Raw genomic sequence first — 19,010 nt, 5'->3', positions numbered from 1 at the left:
TAGGACCTTCGGAAAATGGGTTTCTTCCCCAATTTGAAAGTAAGCAACCTGCAAAAATGGTCTCAAAAACCCTAGACGTCTAGGGTTTTAAGGGTTGGAAATTTTAAAAGTTTACTCCTTTCTTTGATCCCTTGAAAGATTTTACCCGTAGAAATAAAAAGAAATTTTCCCACAAAAACCCAATATATACAAAAATAAAATAAAAACCCCAAGAAATTATATACAAGAAAAAATTAAAATGCAAAGGGTTAGTGAAATTATTTGCATAATAGAAAATACAAGGTGAAAGGTTAGTATATATAGACACAAATTAGAGAAACTATTTTCAAATTTTGAATGTGGGATAAAAACTTTACAAGTAAAATTTGAATTTCAAATTAAAAGTTAAATCTAATTAAAAAAAATTAAACTAAAAATAAATCAATATTTACAATTTTGAAATCTAAAAATTATTTACAAAATAAAATAAATCTAAAGAATATTTACAAGTATGCTAAAAACCCCAAAACATAAAATTTAAAATAAAACCCCAAACCCAAATAGTTGCAAAACAAGGGTTAGAAAATTTTATTTACAAAAATTATTCTACAAAAATAATTTACAAGTTATACAGCGATATACAATGCTTAAAATAAATATTTTTGAGTAAATAATTTTTTAAATGATGAATAATGGTCATAGAGCAAATGTGTTTCGAAAGTTATGGTAATTCCCATAGCCTAAGTGAAGTAAAAAAAAAAAAAAAAAAATCTCGGAGCCCAAACAAGGTTGGCTCTCCTCCAAAGTCTATGAACTTGGAGCCCAAGGGTCAGGGAACCTACAAACTCTATATATTTTCTTCAAGAAAGCTTGTTAGACATATGGCAAATCAGATCACCTAAGATAGACCCAAAATCTACCAATAGAATGTTCTTATCACCATCTAATGAATAAACAAACTTTAAAATTTTAAGCACAATATAGGAAAGCACATACCACAGATCATCGGACAAAGAACACCATGAACTAAACCCCAAAGTCTTTTATTATGATATTTCAAACGTTCCCAACAGATCAGTGGAACAAAACCAACGTTACAAAATTACATAGACTAGAGTCAGAGCTTTCATCATGACTTGAGAAGCAAAATGGCCTCTAATTTATAGATAAATCCTCCAAGTGGAAAATAACAACTAGTTGGTTTGATCCCCATTAAAATAATCTCTAACATTGATAAATATTTGATCATCTTTGAATTTCTGCCGTCGAAAATAATTATTTATTAGTCCAAAAATAATTACTTTGAACTAATTCCCTCAAAAATTTGACTTTGACTTAACCACCAAGATCCAGGGGTCCAATTTTTCTTGAAATTTCCAATGTTCTCTTGGTGGAGGACCTCCAAAAACTAACTTCTTTTAGACCCACGAATTTTTCCACTTGGAGAAATGAATTTATCTAACATTGTAATTTTGACTCTAAATTAATTAATTTTCTTGCTTAGGATTTAATTTTATTTTTGCCAAGCGTTGAAAAAAATTAGATAAGTGGAAGAGCACGGACCATGGAGATCTAGGGTTTTCCCAATCGCTGCGACGGCGTTCCACTCTGAGCACGACGCCCCTGTTCCATCGACCCTGCAACTCTTGCCAACCATACAAGCCAGCTAATTGTTTAGCCCCAATGGCAACCCCGATGGGGGAGGACTCGGGGCCTCCCCCCATGGTGAACCCTGCGATTTTGAACAAGAACAGATCTAACAATGCCTCTGCTTCGCACACAGATCAGCATACACATGATATGCATAACGACTCACAGGGTACAGACAATATACCCCCGGACAGGCAACAAAACGCAGTAGGCGATGATGAGATGCCCAAAGTAACCTCTGCGACCTGCAAACCTGTAGCTGCAGAACGACCAAAAATAGAGTTGCCCAGTCAAAGAATCAACACCCAAATCCAATACATGAAAGATCATGCCCTTATTGGGAAATTTATTGGGTTTTGGCCAACAGAGAAAGCCTTACAGGGCTGGATAGCAGCCAAATGGAAACCAAAAGGACACATCAATCTGAAGCTAGGACCAAAGGGGTTCTTTACAGCGATATTCAACTGCATAGAAGATTGCAATAGGGTCTTAGACAATGGCCCTTATTTCTTTAACGTTGTTGGGCTTTATCTACGTGATTGGATCGAACGATTCAATAAAGAAGATCTGAGCTCAGCACCAGTTTGGATTCAAATATATTCCTTGCCGCTGGAATATTGGGATGAGGAGACCTTAAAAGACATTGGAAATGGCTTGGGAGAGATTATAAAAGTTGCAGAAGAAACAAAACACAGAAGGTACACTTCCTATGTCCCATCTGTGTCTACATGCACTTGAACAAAGCTCTTCCGGACTCGGTAAGTTTATTTCATGATGACTTTGAATGGATTCAGACTATAGATTATGAACATGTTCCATTTAGATGCAGAAAATGTCATGCCCATGGACACCTATTCCGGGACTGCCCGCTTAATGCTAAATCCTCCTCCAATACTGCCACTAGACAACCTGATCAAGAAGGATATACTAAAGTGAACACTCGGAAACGGAATCATAAAAAGCCTGCTTCTCAACCCAAAAATCCCCTTGCCAGCAATCCTACTCCCTCCACTAGCAATGGCTTTGATATTTTAGCTCAACATGACTCAGTGGACTCTTAGCCCCCCATGCACTCTCATGCGATCCCCGATGAACCCTCTGCTCACCCCCGTGCGGATTCGTCTCCTGACCAGGTCCCCGAGCAAACCCAAGTCCTCCCCTCCACTGTTTCCAATAAATATCCGGCCTGGAAACCTAATGGTATGGACATCGATACCCTTCTGATTGATCCCAAGCATGCAACGAACAACATGGCCAAGAGCAGTGAACTCAAGCAGATGGATGATGAGCCTAAAAGTATTGACCTAGGAGACCTGGACATTTTTAGCCTTGAGCAAGCATGCAAGCAAAAACAATTTGATAAGATCCCGGCAAGACAGCTAGAAAGTCTAGAGGTCATCCTATCCAAGGCACATCAACAACGATCTCTAGGAATTCAATCCGGAAGTCAGTGGGATGGAAAAAACCTGTTCAAGGATACCAAGAAACGTGGGAGAAAGACAGATCTACAACGAACCATCCTTATCAGGGAAATGTTGGTAGAATCTGGAAGATATTCTAAACTCACAAAGTACTACAGGCCACTCCCCAACCCTGACCCATGAAGCTCACATCATGGAATTTAAGAGGGCTAAATGGCCCGGGGAAATACAGAATGATAAAAAACTTGATACAGAAGGAGAAACCTCATATCTTCTTTATGCAAGAAACGAAATGTAACCATACCTTTCTCAGCACCATTCTTTCAAAAGCATGGCCTGGTAGTCACACAATGACGGTGGATGCTATAGGAGCCTCGGGAGGATTAGCTATAGCATGGAACGCACAAGCCATTGCGCTCACAGACTTCCATGCAAACCATCATTTCATTCAAGCTAACTTCCACATCATAGGGACCAATGTGCACGGTCACCTAACCAATGTTTATTTCCCTCAAGCTGCTGCGGACAAAACCACAACTCTAGATACGCTCACGCTGCTCAATGCCAATTGGACACATCCACTTTGGATTACGGGGGGCGACTTCAATATGATCACTAAATTAGAGGAAAAAGTAGGAGGCCGAATCAGATTGGACAATGAAAGTGAGTACTTCAAGGAGTTCATTCAAAGCAATTGGCTAATCAATCTGCCCTTCAACAACGGAATCCATACCTGGAATAACAAAAGATCTGGGCCGCATCAGATTGCTTCAAGGCTAGACAGATTTCTGCTCGCAGACAATGCTATCCACCTGGGAGGCGAATTCTCAACCTCTATTCTACCTCTTGCCCGTTCGGACCATTGGCCCATCTCGCTCCAGTGGTAAAGACCAGGAAACTCCACAAGGAGACCCTTCCACTTTGAATCTTTCTGGTTGTCCCATCCAAATTTCAAAGATCTAGTTCAGCATGCATGGAACAGTTTTTCTCCCCTTGTAGGCTCAAAAATGTTTCAATTCTGGCAAAAGCTAAGGCTCCTAAAAGCGCAAATCAAACAATGGAACCACGCCACCTTTGGAAACATTTTTCAAGCTCATAGAGCCCTTGATCAGGAAATGGAGAAACTCCAGCAAACCATCATAAAAGAAGGAAGGACTGAAGCCCTCAACGAACAAGAAAAGAATCTACAGACTCAGATTACAGAAAGAGAAAAACAAGAGGAAATCCTCTGGAAACAGAAATCACGAATAAGATGGTTAAAGGAAGGCGAGAGGAATACTAAATTCTTCCATCGTACTGCCATCCAAAGGCGAATGCATAACAACATCACCCAAATTCACAACCAGCAGAGACCGATTGGAAGACCATGGGGACATTGAAAAAGAACTCCTCAAGCACTTCAAATCAATCCATCAAGAACCTGATATCAATAAACAGCCAGCAATTGACAAGATTCTCCCACATATCCCAAAGGTGATCACAGATGAACATAATCAATTGCTACTACATCCGATAACCTTCCAGGAGGTGGAATCAGCAAATGCAACAGCTTCAGGAAGGAAATGCTCCTGGTCCAGACGGCTTTACCTCCACATTCTTTCACAGATTCTGGGATATTATCAAAGAGGAGGTCTGGCAGGTAGTTGAAGAGTCCCAAACACTTCATTGGGTGCTTCCCTCTCTAAATACAACTTTCATCACTCTCATCCCCAAGGAGGATCACTCTAATACTCCGGACAAATTCAGGCCCATAGCCCTTTGCAATGTCATTTACAAAATCATATCTAAAGTTATGGCTTCCCGTTTGAAGCCGCTGCTACCCCTGCCCATCTCGCCAGAGAAATCAGGCTATGTCGAAGGAAGGAAAATCATAGATGGTATCATCCTCACCCATGAGATCATCCACTCTCTCAAGCATCACAAGAAAGCAAGTATGCTCCTAAAAATCGACCTCTCAAAAGCTTTTGATAAGTTGAGCTGGGTGTACATTAAATCAATGTTAACAGCGTTTGGCTTCTCACATGTTTGGGTCCGATGGATCCTGAGTTTAATCTCCTCTACTTTCTTTTCCATTCTGGTCAACGGAATTCCCTCCGCCCCTTTCAGCCCTCAAGAGGCATTCACCAAGGGGAACCCCTCTCTCCTTTCCTCTTCGTTCTAATGGCTGAAGGGCTGGGTAGGACCATCAAACATGCCCTCCATGAGCAACAGCTTCGTGGTATACCCCTCCACAATTCCCCGGCCATAACCCACCAGCAATTCTTGGACGATAACATGTTATTTGGGCATCCCTCGGTCCAAGAAGCCCGGATATTCAAATCCCTCCTTGACGATTTCTCAATAGCCTTTGGAGCCAGCATCAACACCGTTAAATCCCAGATCTTCTTTTTTCATACGCCCGCCTTAACTCAAACCTCCATCGCCCGCATTCTAGGATTCTCTGTCGCCTCTCTCCCCTCCAAGTATCTTGGTGCTCCCTTAACTGATTTTGCCCTTAGGCACTCCTCTTGGCATCTGCTCCTCGATAAGCTTGAAGCTCGTCTCGCTTCTTGGACCTTCAGAGCCCTAAATATGGCTAGCCGACTAATCCTTATTAAAGTTGTTTTGCAATCTATGCCTCTTTATCTCTTCTCTGTTTTAGCAGCACCTAAATGGGTTCTCAAAAAAATCAAAGATCTTCAAAGGAACTTTCTATGGGGATCAACGGGACACAATCGCAAATGGGCTTTGGTCAAATGGGCAACTGTCTGCCTCCCAAAACACCTTGGGGGAATCGGTCTTCGAGACCCTCAACACAGTAACGCAGTCATGGGAGAAAGAATTTGGTGGAAGTGGCTTACAGCTCCGCAAACACCCTGGGCGATCCTATGGAGAGCCAAGTATGCCAACCATAGGCCGGCTAAAGACTTAATCAGACTCACAGATACGGGTAAGGGTTCCCTAATCTGGAATGCAGCTAGATTGCACAGAAATATGATCCATCAGCACAGCTTTTGGGAAATAAGAAACGGCACAAGTGCTCGCTTTTGGATGGATTCATGGCAGCAGCGACCCAAACTCAACAACTTAATCTCACTTCCACAAACAGAGGTCGAGGAAGCTCATCGTTGGAAAACGGTCAATCAATACTGGACTCCCACCTTGGACCAGGGATATAGACAATGGCGCAAAGCAGAACACATCATCAAGCAGGGTACAGAGATAATGTATAAGGAGTTGGACACCGAGCTAACCAATAGGCTAATCAGATTCTCTGAAGAAAAGGACATCCTTCGTTGGGGATACAAACCATGTGGAACCTACACCACACAAGAGGCCTACAACCTTATGATCAATACTCAGACTAACAAGGACCCTCTTTGGGACAAAGTATGGTCTCCTAAAATTTGGCCCAAGATCTCCACTTTTCTATGGTTGCTCTGTCATAAAAGAATTCTCACTTGGGACAACTTAAGGAAAAAAAATTATCATGGCCCCTCAAGATGCCCCAACTGCAAAATACAAGAGGAAACTATTCAACATCTCATGGACTCCTGTTATTTGGCAAACAAACTTTGGGAAAAAACCATATTCAGATGTCAGAAAGATGGCAGAGTTAAAGAGGACATCACCAAAACCATTCGTCACTGGGCTAAAAACCCGTTCAAGAGTCCCCTGCTTAACTCCTTATGGTGAATCGTTCCAGGACTCCTCCTCTGGACAATTTGGAAGGAAAGAATCGGCGTATCTTTAGGAATCAATCCACCTTCATAGAAATCATATGGAGCACTCTATGCAGTAATCTTCAGGAAACTCCAGCACTCCAAACTTGGAGCGAAGCTGATTTCCCCACTGATACGCAAGAACAGACCATATGGATGAATTGGAATCTCAGGATCATCCAGACTCAAGAGCAGCCCAATAGATCCTTCCCTAACCACCACCCTTCCAACAAATGGTACCCTCCACCTCCTGGATTCACCCAGCTAAACTTTGATGGCGCTTCTAAAGGTAATCCAGGTCAGGCCGGACATGGAGGAATCTTCAGGGATCACTATGGAAAACCTCTGCTTCTTTACCTAGGCACTTCAAGATGGGACACAAACAATTCGGCTGAACTGGAAGGATTGTGGCAAGGTCTCAAGCTCGCTCAGCGGCATGGATACTTTCCCTTAATAATCGAAGGTGATTCTCAAATCCTCATCAACATGGCCCATCAACTTACTCAGGGAACTCCAGTAAACAAGTTGTCCTGTAGCTGGAGACTTGCAGCTCGTTTGCAACTCATTGAGCATTGGCTTGCAACCAATAGAGCAATCACCTTCAAACACATTAAGAGAAACGGCAACAAAGTGGCTGACCTCTTAGCCAATTTAGGGGTGGCAAGCAATCGAACTCTATACACAGGCTCGATCGAAATTATGAAAGATGCCACACACCAACAGGAATACACCACCCTAGTGCAAATGGATGCAGCATCCCTGGATGCGGGTGGTAGATGAGTATTTAAGTCAGGCGTGCTGCCAGACATGCAGGTGGTTGAACCACATGGTTACCTGTGCTTTCCCTTGTGGGAATTTAACGCAGACCACTATCCCTCGGTAGGCGCCATCACCTCGTTGGGAGGATCGAGACATCCCCTGCAATAACAGAACCATGGAGCCTTACCCTCTCCAATTCTCCATTTGTCCTCTAAGTTGCACTTGCCACCCTATAGCTGAAGAGCCCAGCCTTCGCACCGCCATGGGTAGACATTGCAGACTCCTCTGCTGCGTCGACCTGGGTAATGGTCTATACTTCTCTCAGTCCCTCCATTGCGCCCTGCAAATTGAGGTCTCAGCCCCTGTCTCTGGCCCAGACTTGACTTCACCTTTTCAACACAATCTTCCCTCTGTTGTTCTTACCCCGCTCCCTGCTCCTTTGGCTCATTCCTCGTTGCGGCTTCCAACCCAGAGAATCATGCGGCAACGCCATCACATGCGAAGTAGGCGAGGTGGCAGTCGTGGTAGTGCCATCTGGCCCCCGTCTTCGCCTCCTTCTGTTTCAACTTCCCCTTTAGCCTCCCCACCCCCCAGCCCTTCCTCTTCCTGCTTCCAGGGGAGATATCTGGATACTCGCAGCGGCCGAGGTCGAGCTGGCTCCCGTGAGGCTCAGCGCGCCGGTGGAACCACCCAGCACACAGATTTCTCTGCTACATCCCAGCAGGCTCAATTCAGGTTTCTCTGCTCCATGGACCGACCGGTAATCATCGCTACAGTCACGGTGGACTTCCGGGAAGTCATTGGCTCATGCGTAGTTCCAAAACACAGCCATGAGACGCACCAGGCCTCTCCTTCGCTCGTCAATATCCAGGGGGAGCCAAGCTCCAGCAGCCCGCCAATAGAAACAAACCATCTGTCCAGCAGCAGACAGAAGACTCCGGGAGGCAACGCCACCCGCAAAGACAAAGGCATACAGGTGGAAGACCATGAGCCTCAGGACACTGCAGGTGGCAGACAGGCAGCGGAAACTGACTCTGAAGATTATGGTTGGTGTCCGATCGTGGAAGAAAAGCCACCATCCTAAGACACCTTGCAGCTGCATGCTACAGGTCACGTGTCTAGCTCGGGATCTGAGTTTTGTTTTTTTAGTTTTACAGTGGTTAATACTGGCCAGTGTTTTTGAATTTTACAGTGGTCAATTTTGGCAGACCTTTTTGAATTTTATAGTCTTTTCACAGTGGTCTATTTTGTTAGTAAATTTTGAATTCTGGAACTGTCACCCCTGCGTGGGCAGAATGAATCGAATTTTATCTCGTTCTCGGACTGGTTTCCCCATCTGGGGCAGTCTAGACTTCAAGACTTGTTGTTTAAAATGGTCATATGGTTGACCCAGTCCCATAGAGGCCGATGCCTCTCTGTACATTATGTTTTTATTAATAGATTAGTTTTACATAGACAAAAAAATTATTTTTGCCAAAAAATTAATTATTGACTCATGAAGGATTAATTATTTTTCCACCCTCAAATATTTTAGCCATGGTGTCTAAGTATGAGGGACCATGCACTAAAATATTTTTACATCAGATTTTACAAATTCAACCCTCAAAGGGGAAATACTCGTTCGACATAGACCCTCATAAAACTTACCCAATTCTGCAATACAATATGATCTAGTAGACCAAGTGATTTGTAATAAAATAATTTAGCCAAATAGCTTAAATTATTCCCAAATCACTTTTACAAAAGACGACTAAAACACTAAAACTCATCTAAAACTTCGACGATAAATCCCACACTAACTTTGAGGTGAGGTTGGAGGGAATAACTATGTCGATCATCCGTGTTTAGAAACACAGATAATCAGTGAAACAAAAAACCTCCGAAGATGAAATTTGTCGCCGAAATCATAGGCTTGCCTAGGTTGTTACATAATTAACAATCGTACTAGCATCATTTACATTACAAATTTGCAAAATGGGTTTACAATGACATAATAATCTGTTCACTGTGTTTCTGAACTTTAAAAAAAAAATGGTACAACTGCTTCCTTGGAACTATGACAAAACGTGTGTAACACATCACACAATAAATTGGAACAAAAGATATGAACACAAGTAATTTTATTAATGGTGGGTATCACTCAAATACCATGCTATAAAATCCTTTATGCATCACACAATAAATCGAAAGAAAGGATATGAACACGAGTAATTTTATTAATGGTGGGGTCATTGCATACATTGACAACAATCTTCTTGTAGTTGGCTAGTAGGCCGTTAATAACCTAACTGCCTTTTCTTGATAATATATTTTAATCTTAATGCCTCATTATTATATATTAAAAGTCACATATGATGTTCCTTTATTAGATTAACTCATATAGGAACGTTATATTCTAAGTCTTAATACATAAAAGTAGTAGTAGATATTCCCAAACACAAAAGGAAATAGCTCATATAAATAGCAGTAGATATGCCCAAACATATTAATTGACACAACCATACATGTCTCAGTGCAATAAATAATTGATTGTTAACATATAGTACATATCATTTAATTAATCCCGAGATTACCACAAGTCAATAATTCAATGAATAGTAGAGATGCTCAAACATAAATATACCTGTCAAAAAGAGATCATCTACATAAAGGACAAAAATGAGAGGCATGTGCTTTTGAACCTTGAAGTATAGGTTAGGATCAGCATCGTCATTATCCTTCCTTGGAATGGGGAGATCTTTGGCTTTCCCAAGGGCAGTGTCTTCATCGAAGGTAACATCATGGCTTATTTCCACGTCTCTTTGACCAGGCACATCATTCTATATGCCTTTGAATTTTCAGAGTAGCCCACAAATATACCTTTCTTCCCAGATGCTTCTAAATTGTTTCTTTTCTCTTTAGGCACATGAAAATACACAGGACAACCAAATATTCTAAAATGAGAAACATCAAGTTTCTTACCAGTGAAAACTTCTTCGTGTGCCTTGAAATCCAGTGATTGGTGCGGGCTCCTATTTTGAACATACACGACAATGTTGGTAGCGTCTCCCCATAAGAACTTCAGTAGACCTTGATCGTGAAGCATGGCACGGGTGGCTTCCATGATTGTTCGATTCTTCCTTTCAGCAACTCCATTTTGCTCAGGCCTCTATGCAATGGTTGTCTCCCTCTTAATGCCAGCCTCTCTGCAAAAGTCATTGAATTCATTTGATTCATATTTGATTCCATTGTCGGTTCTCAACACTTCATCCTTCTTCTTCAAGAAATAGATCCATGTTTTGTGAGAGAAGTCATCCACAAAAATTGCATAGTATAAGTATCCTCCCAATGATGTTACGAGCAACATACCAGATAGATCAGAATGGACCAATTGAAGAATATCGATAATTTGGTTTTCACTTGAAGGGAATGGTCCCCTTGTAAGTTTCCCAACTTCACAACCCTGACAAACTCCTTCATGATTCATGTTGAACTCGGGCATACCTGTGACCATCTTCCTTACCCCAGGTAAGGCTTTGTAATGAAGGTGGGCAAATCTCTGGTGCCATAATTCAGATTGAAGAGAAGTATCGCAAGTCAAGGCTCCCAAAGGACTTCAACTTGATAAAGACCATCAACCCTAAATCCAAGTGTAAATGCATTTTTAGGGTTTCTTTGCCAAATACGTACCTTTCCATCAATGAATGCTACCTTGAAGCCTTTATCTTTCATTGCAGGAATGGACACCAAGTTCTTTTCAAATTAAACACATACAATGCTTCTTGTAGATGAATGGTTTGACATTGATTCAAGAGAAGAGTAACAGTGCCGATCCCTTTCATGAGATAGGTGCCATTATCTCCAAGTATGATCTCCAAATTAGTCTTCTTTTCAATCAAATTTGAGAGGGCCTCTTTGTACCCAGTGAAGTGCCTGGAGGCTCCACTATCAATCAACCAATGACCCAAAGTACCTAGAGAAGAGGCAGTAGATAAAGCAGAAATAAGATAAAACTCCTTTTGTTTTTCTACAACATTGCTTTCCTCATACCTAGAATTTCTCATCCTTTTGGGAGGTCGACCATTTCCATATCAAGTAGCAGGAGCATTCCTCTTTCCTTTGTTGTTGCACCTGTTGTTCCTTTGATTGCCATTGCCTTTGAAATTGTTGTTGTTTTTGTCATCATCCCTTGGATAACTCTTTTTATGAGGACACTCTCTAGCATAGTGACCAAACCTGTTACAATTGTAGCACCTTCCTTTCCTTCTTTCTTTGAATCTTTGCTTGAATCTTTGACCCTGTCTCCGTGGACCAGCATCATTTTTCTTCTTTGCATGAGCGGAGAAAGCAGTAGGTTCATTTTTATTTGAAGGCTTGTCTCTCTCCATCATCCTCATCTCTTCTTGAGTGCATCTAGCCAATAATTCATCGAAACTTGGAATCCTATCATTGTTAAGAATGATTGTGTTAAACACATCCCATGCTCTTGAAAGACCCCCAAATGCAATGAGAGTGAGCTCCCTGTCAGCAATAACTTCTCCAATAGATAAAAGTCATTCTTGATTTGTATGATCCTCAAGAAATAGGATTGGATAGACTCCCCTTTATCCATCTTGATGTCCTTCAACTTCTTGAGAAAGAGGATTTGACTTGCATTGTTTGTTTTGAACATCCCAACCAGCTTATCATACATCTCCTTAGTTGTTCCCAAATCAGAAATATAGGGAACCAAATGCTTTTGAATGGAATCTATGATAATTCTTTTAGCTTTGACCTCACCTTTCTTGTACTTTGTCTTTGTAGCAACCGGTGCATTTGAAGGAGGCTCCAGCACTCTTCCCTCCACATAGTCCGTGGCATCATGCTCTTCCAAAGTCAAATCCAAAGTCATCTTCCATGCACGATAGTCAAATTTTTCCTTGAGCTTATCCTCATATTTGAAGTAAGACGTAGTAGCCATTGAGGCTAGTCCAATGATCTTGTCTAATAGATCTCCCTTAGTGATTTCTTTTCTCTCTCTTGCTTGGGCTTTGTCTTCACCTGTCCTCTGATACCATGCTAATTTTAGTTAACAATGGTATGTTCTATGCTTAGCACAATTACTTCAATGTTCCTTTAGCAGTTCAATGACAATTTCCAATTTAGTTTTCCAATAGAAATCACCTTAACCATAAATCACATTAATAGTAACTGTAGATAGAACATAAAATGAAATGCAGTAGACAAGCCAAGACAAGAGAACACCAGATTTGGCAGATGCCAGGGAAAAACCCCCATGTGGGGAAAACCCTTTGATCAATTATTGTTATTATTATATCAAATTTTCAGTAGAGAGCGAGAGTGCAATAATACAAAGTCATACAAAGTCAAAGTCAAAATTAACTTGCCAAATCACTATCCAAAACAGCCCTGTAAAATCTGCAATACTGCTCTCAGTCAACAGCAGTCAAATCAGCCCTAACCAAGAATTCAACGATGGTTAACGCAGCAGAAAACAATCCACTTGGAGCTCGATCAAACCCAGTCAAATTTTGCCTTCCTTGTTGGTCACATTAAGCCCAAAGTCAAACCTACGGTCAAAGCAAGTCAACCTAAAGTCAAACCTACGGTCAAAGCAGGTCAAAGTCCTCCTTTTGCCTCAGTTCCTATGCCCAAAAATGCAGCCTACTGAGATAGAAATTCACCCAAAAAATCAAAGTCAAAGGATGCCCAAAAAGTCAAAGTCATTGCTGGTCAAACTGCAGAAAAGTCTAAAATTTTTGGCCCTATAATTTTGTCTGAAATTCGTCCTCCTTTTCCACACGTGTGAGAGAAAGAGAATGCCCAATAGTTGTACGAACCAATGAGAGAAGGAGAGAGAGAAAGTGTGAGTGATGATGATGCCAAATGAGGTGAGAGGTCACTTATATTTATACAAGTCGTTGAGGGTGAAGTGACATGTCCATTGGGCTTCATGAGCCTACATGATGATGTGGCCGACCTGAACAATTTGCACATGTGTGGGCATAAATTCAAAAACACACTTTTGCTTGTCCAAATTAGATGATCTTTATATCAATTTTGGTCCTCTCGAAAAGAGGAATTTAATGTAATCATCATCTCCATCAAATGAGTTGTCCCAAGGTAAAATTTGCCCCTAGTTGCCAATTTTAACAAGAATAATGATAGAGAACAAGGATCAGGTAGCTCTGAAGCTTGAGCAACTCAGAGGGAGTCATCCCTCATGTTGAGGAGGGGAGGAGCAATCGACAATTCCTCCAAATCTGTCAAGAAGGTCTCTTGGTACAAGATGACCTTACAAGATGCTAAAGAGCATGAGGATTCTAGGAACCAGGGCAAGGACTACAAGATTTTGAAGATGTTTCTAGACCAGATGGCAAGGAAGGCTTCTAGCTTAGACGAAATAGACAAGGCAGCAGATGCAGTTCCAAGGTCAAAGTCAATTCCAAGTGACAAAAGTACCTCCCTCACTAAAAGGGAGCGTTGACGTTTGTAGCACGTACTTTTGCACATGCCTAAGTGTCTAACCATGCAAAAGTCGCCTAAGATCTCCTTAAACGCTTGCTCTAGTGTGAGCAAGTTGTTTTTGTAACTTAGCCTAAGTTAGACTTAGGAAAAGCACATAATTATTATGTTGGCTTATTGAGCTAAAGTAAACTTAGGAAAAGCAAATTATTTACTTTAGTAATTATGTTTTAATCTTTTAATCTCAACCCTTGATCTCAAGTAAGGCAAGACTTAATCTCGACCATTAATCACTTTGGAGTTTAGGGTTAGGGATTTAGCCCAATGTAAAGTTATAAAAGCAAGTCTAAGGAGAAGGAGAAGACACACCATACCAGCACAAGATTGAGATAGGCATCTCAGTGAGTGTGTTCGGTCCAAGGAAGGGAGCAACAAGGAGATCTAGATCAACCAAGGAGGGCTTGATCGGTTGGATCAGACCCAGTTGTTGTATGTATTTCCTCAATTGGGCCATTTTCCCAGTAAGGGAGCCCAAGTAAGTTCTAAAGGATTTAATGAAGAACTTTGATTGGTTAGAATATGTTTCTAAAGGATTTAATGAAGAACTTTGATTGGTTAGAATATGTTGTGTCATCTTTTCCTGATTGAGATTGGTATGTTTTTCCCTCCTCTAATTTTTTGTGTTAATGAATCTAGCTATGCAATTAATCAGCAAATCGTTAATTTGCTATGAATTAAGTGGCGGGTACTAGGTTTGCATGAATTCTAACATTATGGAGGATGACGTCATGTTGGAAAGCCTTTCCTCCCACACATGTGGAGAATTTATGACATTTTCTTGTGATTTATCTATTTATAAAGCTATCTTTAGGTCGGCTTGTGCCATATTAGACTTGTTGAGCGCATTAAGCAAACCATTTAGGGATTTCATTGCAAATTAAAGAAAAGTGACTCAGTTGCCCTCATATAAATAGTGGGAAGTCACTTTCCTTTGGATCGTCATCATACATGCTCATTTCTCTTCTATTTAGAGAGTGTGCATTAGCATTTTCTCTTGTTCTCTTGGATGCAATGGCTAAGTAGAGTGTGAATTGTCATGGGGAGGATATTTATTGCATGGAGAGACTATCTTGTGGATTGATGAAGTGATTCTTGCTTGAATGGTGTAAGTTTAATGCTATTTTCTTCCATTTTGCATGTAATTTCTGAAATTAGGGTTTATCTTGTGCCATATTAAAAAGTGCAATATTTTTTATGAACTCTTGTTTCTACATATTTATGCAAAATTTGTCATTCAAAAATCCATCAAAAGAACTTGTTTTCATGCATCCTTTGACCTTAAATCTCCTATGAAAGAAGTTGCTAGGGTTTCTAAGGGAAGAGAATTGTCTTCCACCCTTCTTCATCTAAGGTCCTCCTACTTTGACCTCGACCTATTTGACTCCATTGCCCAATTGAATAGAGGCACTAGTCTTGTTGTGTTGATCACTCTAATTTTTTCTCTTTCTTCTATTTCATGGTAACTAGGGTTAGGGTTTGGTCAAAATCTGCATTTAATAGCATTTTTACACTGATATGTTATTATATTAAAGGTAGGAATTGCATTTATTATTGCCTTAAAAGCAAAATCTATCATTTATTGCATGTTTTACCCTAAAATTTCAGGCTGACATCATAGGTTTATGCTGTTGTTTTGTGCATATTCAGCCATTAAAAACTTCTTGTTGACCTATCCCTTGCATACCTCCCTTATAGCCTTCAAGCCTTTGTTGATATTATCCTTTGTAGGTTATTTCTTGGCTGTTATATGGTTTTGCATGCTATAAATCTGCCCATCATTGAAGCCCTAACTTATAGCAGCCTTTTCTTAGTTTATTGGGGTTGGTTGAAAGTGTACTTGAACATTTGTAAATCCTATCTTGGCCTCCAAGGCTTTGCCAATACCTTCTCCCATAACCATTAAGCTCTTATCACACTTGAGACCTTGTTCATTGAAGATTTTTCTAGGTGATATTTTTAGCAAGATCCTTAGAGAATCATTTGTCTTAGTAACCCTAGGTCATTTATCCTCTAAGCCTTGATAGGGAAGCCTCCCTTGTGGGTATAACATCCAACCACAAAACAGCAGAAAAGAAGCCACCGAGATGAGAGTGGTGGCTGATCTCTTTCTTTCCCTAAAATCTAGGTTGCCTAGTGAGGCATTGCACTAGGCTCCTAGATTTTGTGGTAACATGTACAGTTGGTACTGAAGTATATTTTTATCTCTTTTATAATCAAGTGTTTGGATTCTATGTAAATGTTTCCTCTCTATCCTTCTATTTGAGATCTGTTCACATTACATATGCTATATTTGAGATCTATGCCTGTTATTGGTATGTTTTATCAAGTATATGTAGTAGTAGTGTCCCTTAGCAGCCTAGGGACACTACACAACCCACAGACAGAAACAAGAGATGCCACAGTGATAAGGAACAAACTCCACAAATCAGGAGAAGTTTGTGAGACAGGAAGAAATCATAGGTGAATTATGCATCATTGACTACACTGCTAAATGTGGATGAACCACAACGATTTAAGAGGCAAATCATAATGAGAAACTTGTATCGCATGATGCCATGAGATCCAAGACGGGGTCAATTCAGAAAAATAGAACCTACAAGCTAGTGAAACTTCCTGAAGGGAAGTAAATGGGTGTTCAAACTAAGTATAACTCAGATGGTATAGATGAAATGCACAAAGAGAGGTTGGTAGCAAAAGGATTTGCACTCAAGGAATGTGTAAAATATGAGGAAATATTTGCCCCCATAGTAAAGATGGATACAGTCAAAACTATACTAGTGTTGGCAACTCTAGAATAGCTAGATTGTTCACCGATGAACGTAAAGTGTGCCTTTATTAGAGGATTCATTATGAAGATGCGTACATGGAGAAGCCAGAAGAATTTGTAGAACATCAAATGGAACATTTGGTGTTTCAATGAAGGAAAGCATCATATTATATGGGACAAGCTCCAGCCGTATTTCCAAGAGAGCAGAATCAGGAGAAGCCCCTCTGACCTGAAAATATGCAAAGGTGACAGAAAAAAGTTGGACCCTAATTGTTATACTATATGTGGATGATTGGTTACAAACGGAAGGTGTGAGAAGACAAAGTGAGGTCCGGTGAAGCCATTTGATATGACAATCCAGGAAGCCCTGCGTGTTTGTCTAGGTATGAAAGTGTGGTAGAAGCCTGGCAGGATTTTCTTAGGAACAGTATGGTAGAAGCATCTGAGGCAATTTGATTAAGAAGAATGTTGTCAGAGGTTAGTGCGGGGTAACAGAGCTACAATTTCGTAAGGCAACACATCAGTTGCCAGATATTTTTGTTAAAGCTTTGAGCAAACAAATATTTTAAGTTCCAACGTATGTTGGGCATGAAGAAAAACAACTTTCACTAAAGAAAAACTTGCACCTGGCCACGACCACTTGAAACGGCCCATTTGCAAGGCGCCTATGAGGGCGAAACATGCCTCGGAGAATTTGAACCATGGCAGGGGGAATATCGTCACCCACTTTGACTTGACATACTGCTAACAGAATTTGATGAATCTATATCACTGCTAAAAGAATATCGCACTTACCACGATACTTCTGCATTACTACAATATTTGTTTTTGTAAATTCGACATACATTTTGTTTAAGAAAAGTGAGAAAAAAGGGTTTCGGCAACAGAAAAAGCTGATCAATTCCCCTATTAATAATAAACCTTGTTGGCTATGAAATAAATTACCCTCTTCAGTGAAAGTCAGTTACAGTTATTACTTCTATAGCAACATATTGGCACTAACATAACATTACAAAATCGAGAATTTGAAAACACTTACACGTTGAGCGTATCGATAATGGCTCCATCCTTGAGAACTTCAAGGTAATAAGGCTGACCAGGAGGTTCACTCCATGCAGGTATTTGATATGGTCGATTGTCAATCTGTGTTTTGGTTGCTATTTCTTTAACCTCCATGGCTGGGCTCTCTGAATCCTCCGAACTGGTATTTCCTGTTCCTTCTTGTGAGGTTAGATTGGCACTCTCAACGACAACTTCGGCGTTTTGTGCGTGTTCAGTAGAAATCTCATTCGAAGGGACAGCATCAATTGTCGAAGGCGGCAAAACAGATTGAGGAAGATTTTTGGGTTCCCGTGGAGGGGGAGGACCCATTGGGACCTTCATTGTGTTCAATTGTACAGCAAAAGAAGTATCGCTCAAATCCCTGCAACAATTGCTAACCCGCCTTACATCAACGGCAAATTACTCCAGAAAAACATTAATTTACAAAAGATGGAGGGCATCTGCAAACCGAAAATACCTGATATCGGCTATGTAGCCTGGCCTAATGTGTACCTGCACACTCTGTATCGTGCCTGTAGCCTCTGAAATTCGAAACTAGAGATTTGCACAGAAAGTTAGTTACTCGCCAGCCAACATGTGGAAGGGCTAAACGACCTTAGCAAGGACATAATTAGTCCGGGCTCAATGAAGGACCGAAGTATTTTGCGAAAAAGAAGTGGCCAAACTTGAAAATGGTATTTTACTAATGTCAAATGTAGTTGTATTGTTACTTAAATGTTGTTGTGATATTAGTTGATGACGGTTGTTACTTAAATATTGTGATATTAGTTGATAACGGTTGTTACTTAAATATTGTGATATTAGTTGATAACGTTTGATCACTCGTTAAAGTAAAAATGGTTTTATAATAAGAAAAAATAAAGATGGATTTAGGTTGGCTTTAATTCTCTTTTAAATAGGTTATATTTTACATGAATACAATGGGATAATATTATGGGTTTTCAATAACATAGATCAATAATATTTACCATTTTTTTATAGGGTTATTTTTATTTTGTTATTTAAATAGTTTCACTTTTTTTTATGGAGTTAAAATGTTTACAATATATTACATTCATATTTTTATTTTATTTTTCTTTAATCTGTTTTTGTGTAATTTGACTTATTCAAAATATTAAACATTACATTACAACATCTCTACCATACAAGGGCCTAGAGTATGCCCTA

The 19,010-nt window shown here is 40.3% G+C and overlaps 1 protein-coding gene across 1 annotated transcript in view; it reads right to left on the bottom strand.

The window, feature by feature from the left end:
- The window catches only part of LOC149169188 (SMAD/FHA domain-containing protein), a 432,141-nt gene extending 413,609 nt beyond the window's left edge, over positions 1–18,532 (bottom strand). The window contains 2 exon segments of the mRNA XM_089428601.1: positions 17,821–18,204; positions 18,301–18,532. Of these exon segments, the coding sequence (XP_089284727.1) occupies positions 17,821–18,164 (344 nt within the window). The 5' untranslated portion in view covers positions 18,165–18,204; positions 18,301–18,532.
- Positions 18,533–19,010: the final 478 nt, after the last annotated feature.

This window comes from Pinus tabuliformis, chromosome 4_2 (genome assembly GCF_031772625.1).
Source record: "Pinus tabuliformis cultivar Carrire ecotype Pingquan chromosome 4_2, CPIR1, whole genome shotgun sequence".
Lineage (NCBI taxonomy): Eukaryota > Viridiplantae > Streptophyta > Pinopsida > Pinales > Pinaceae > Pinus > Pinus tabuliformis.
Note: the sequence above shows the minus strand (reverse complement) of the source record. Positions and strands in the feature narration are given on the sequence as shown.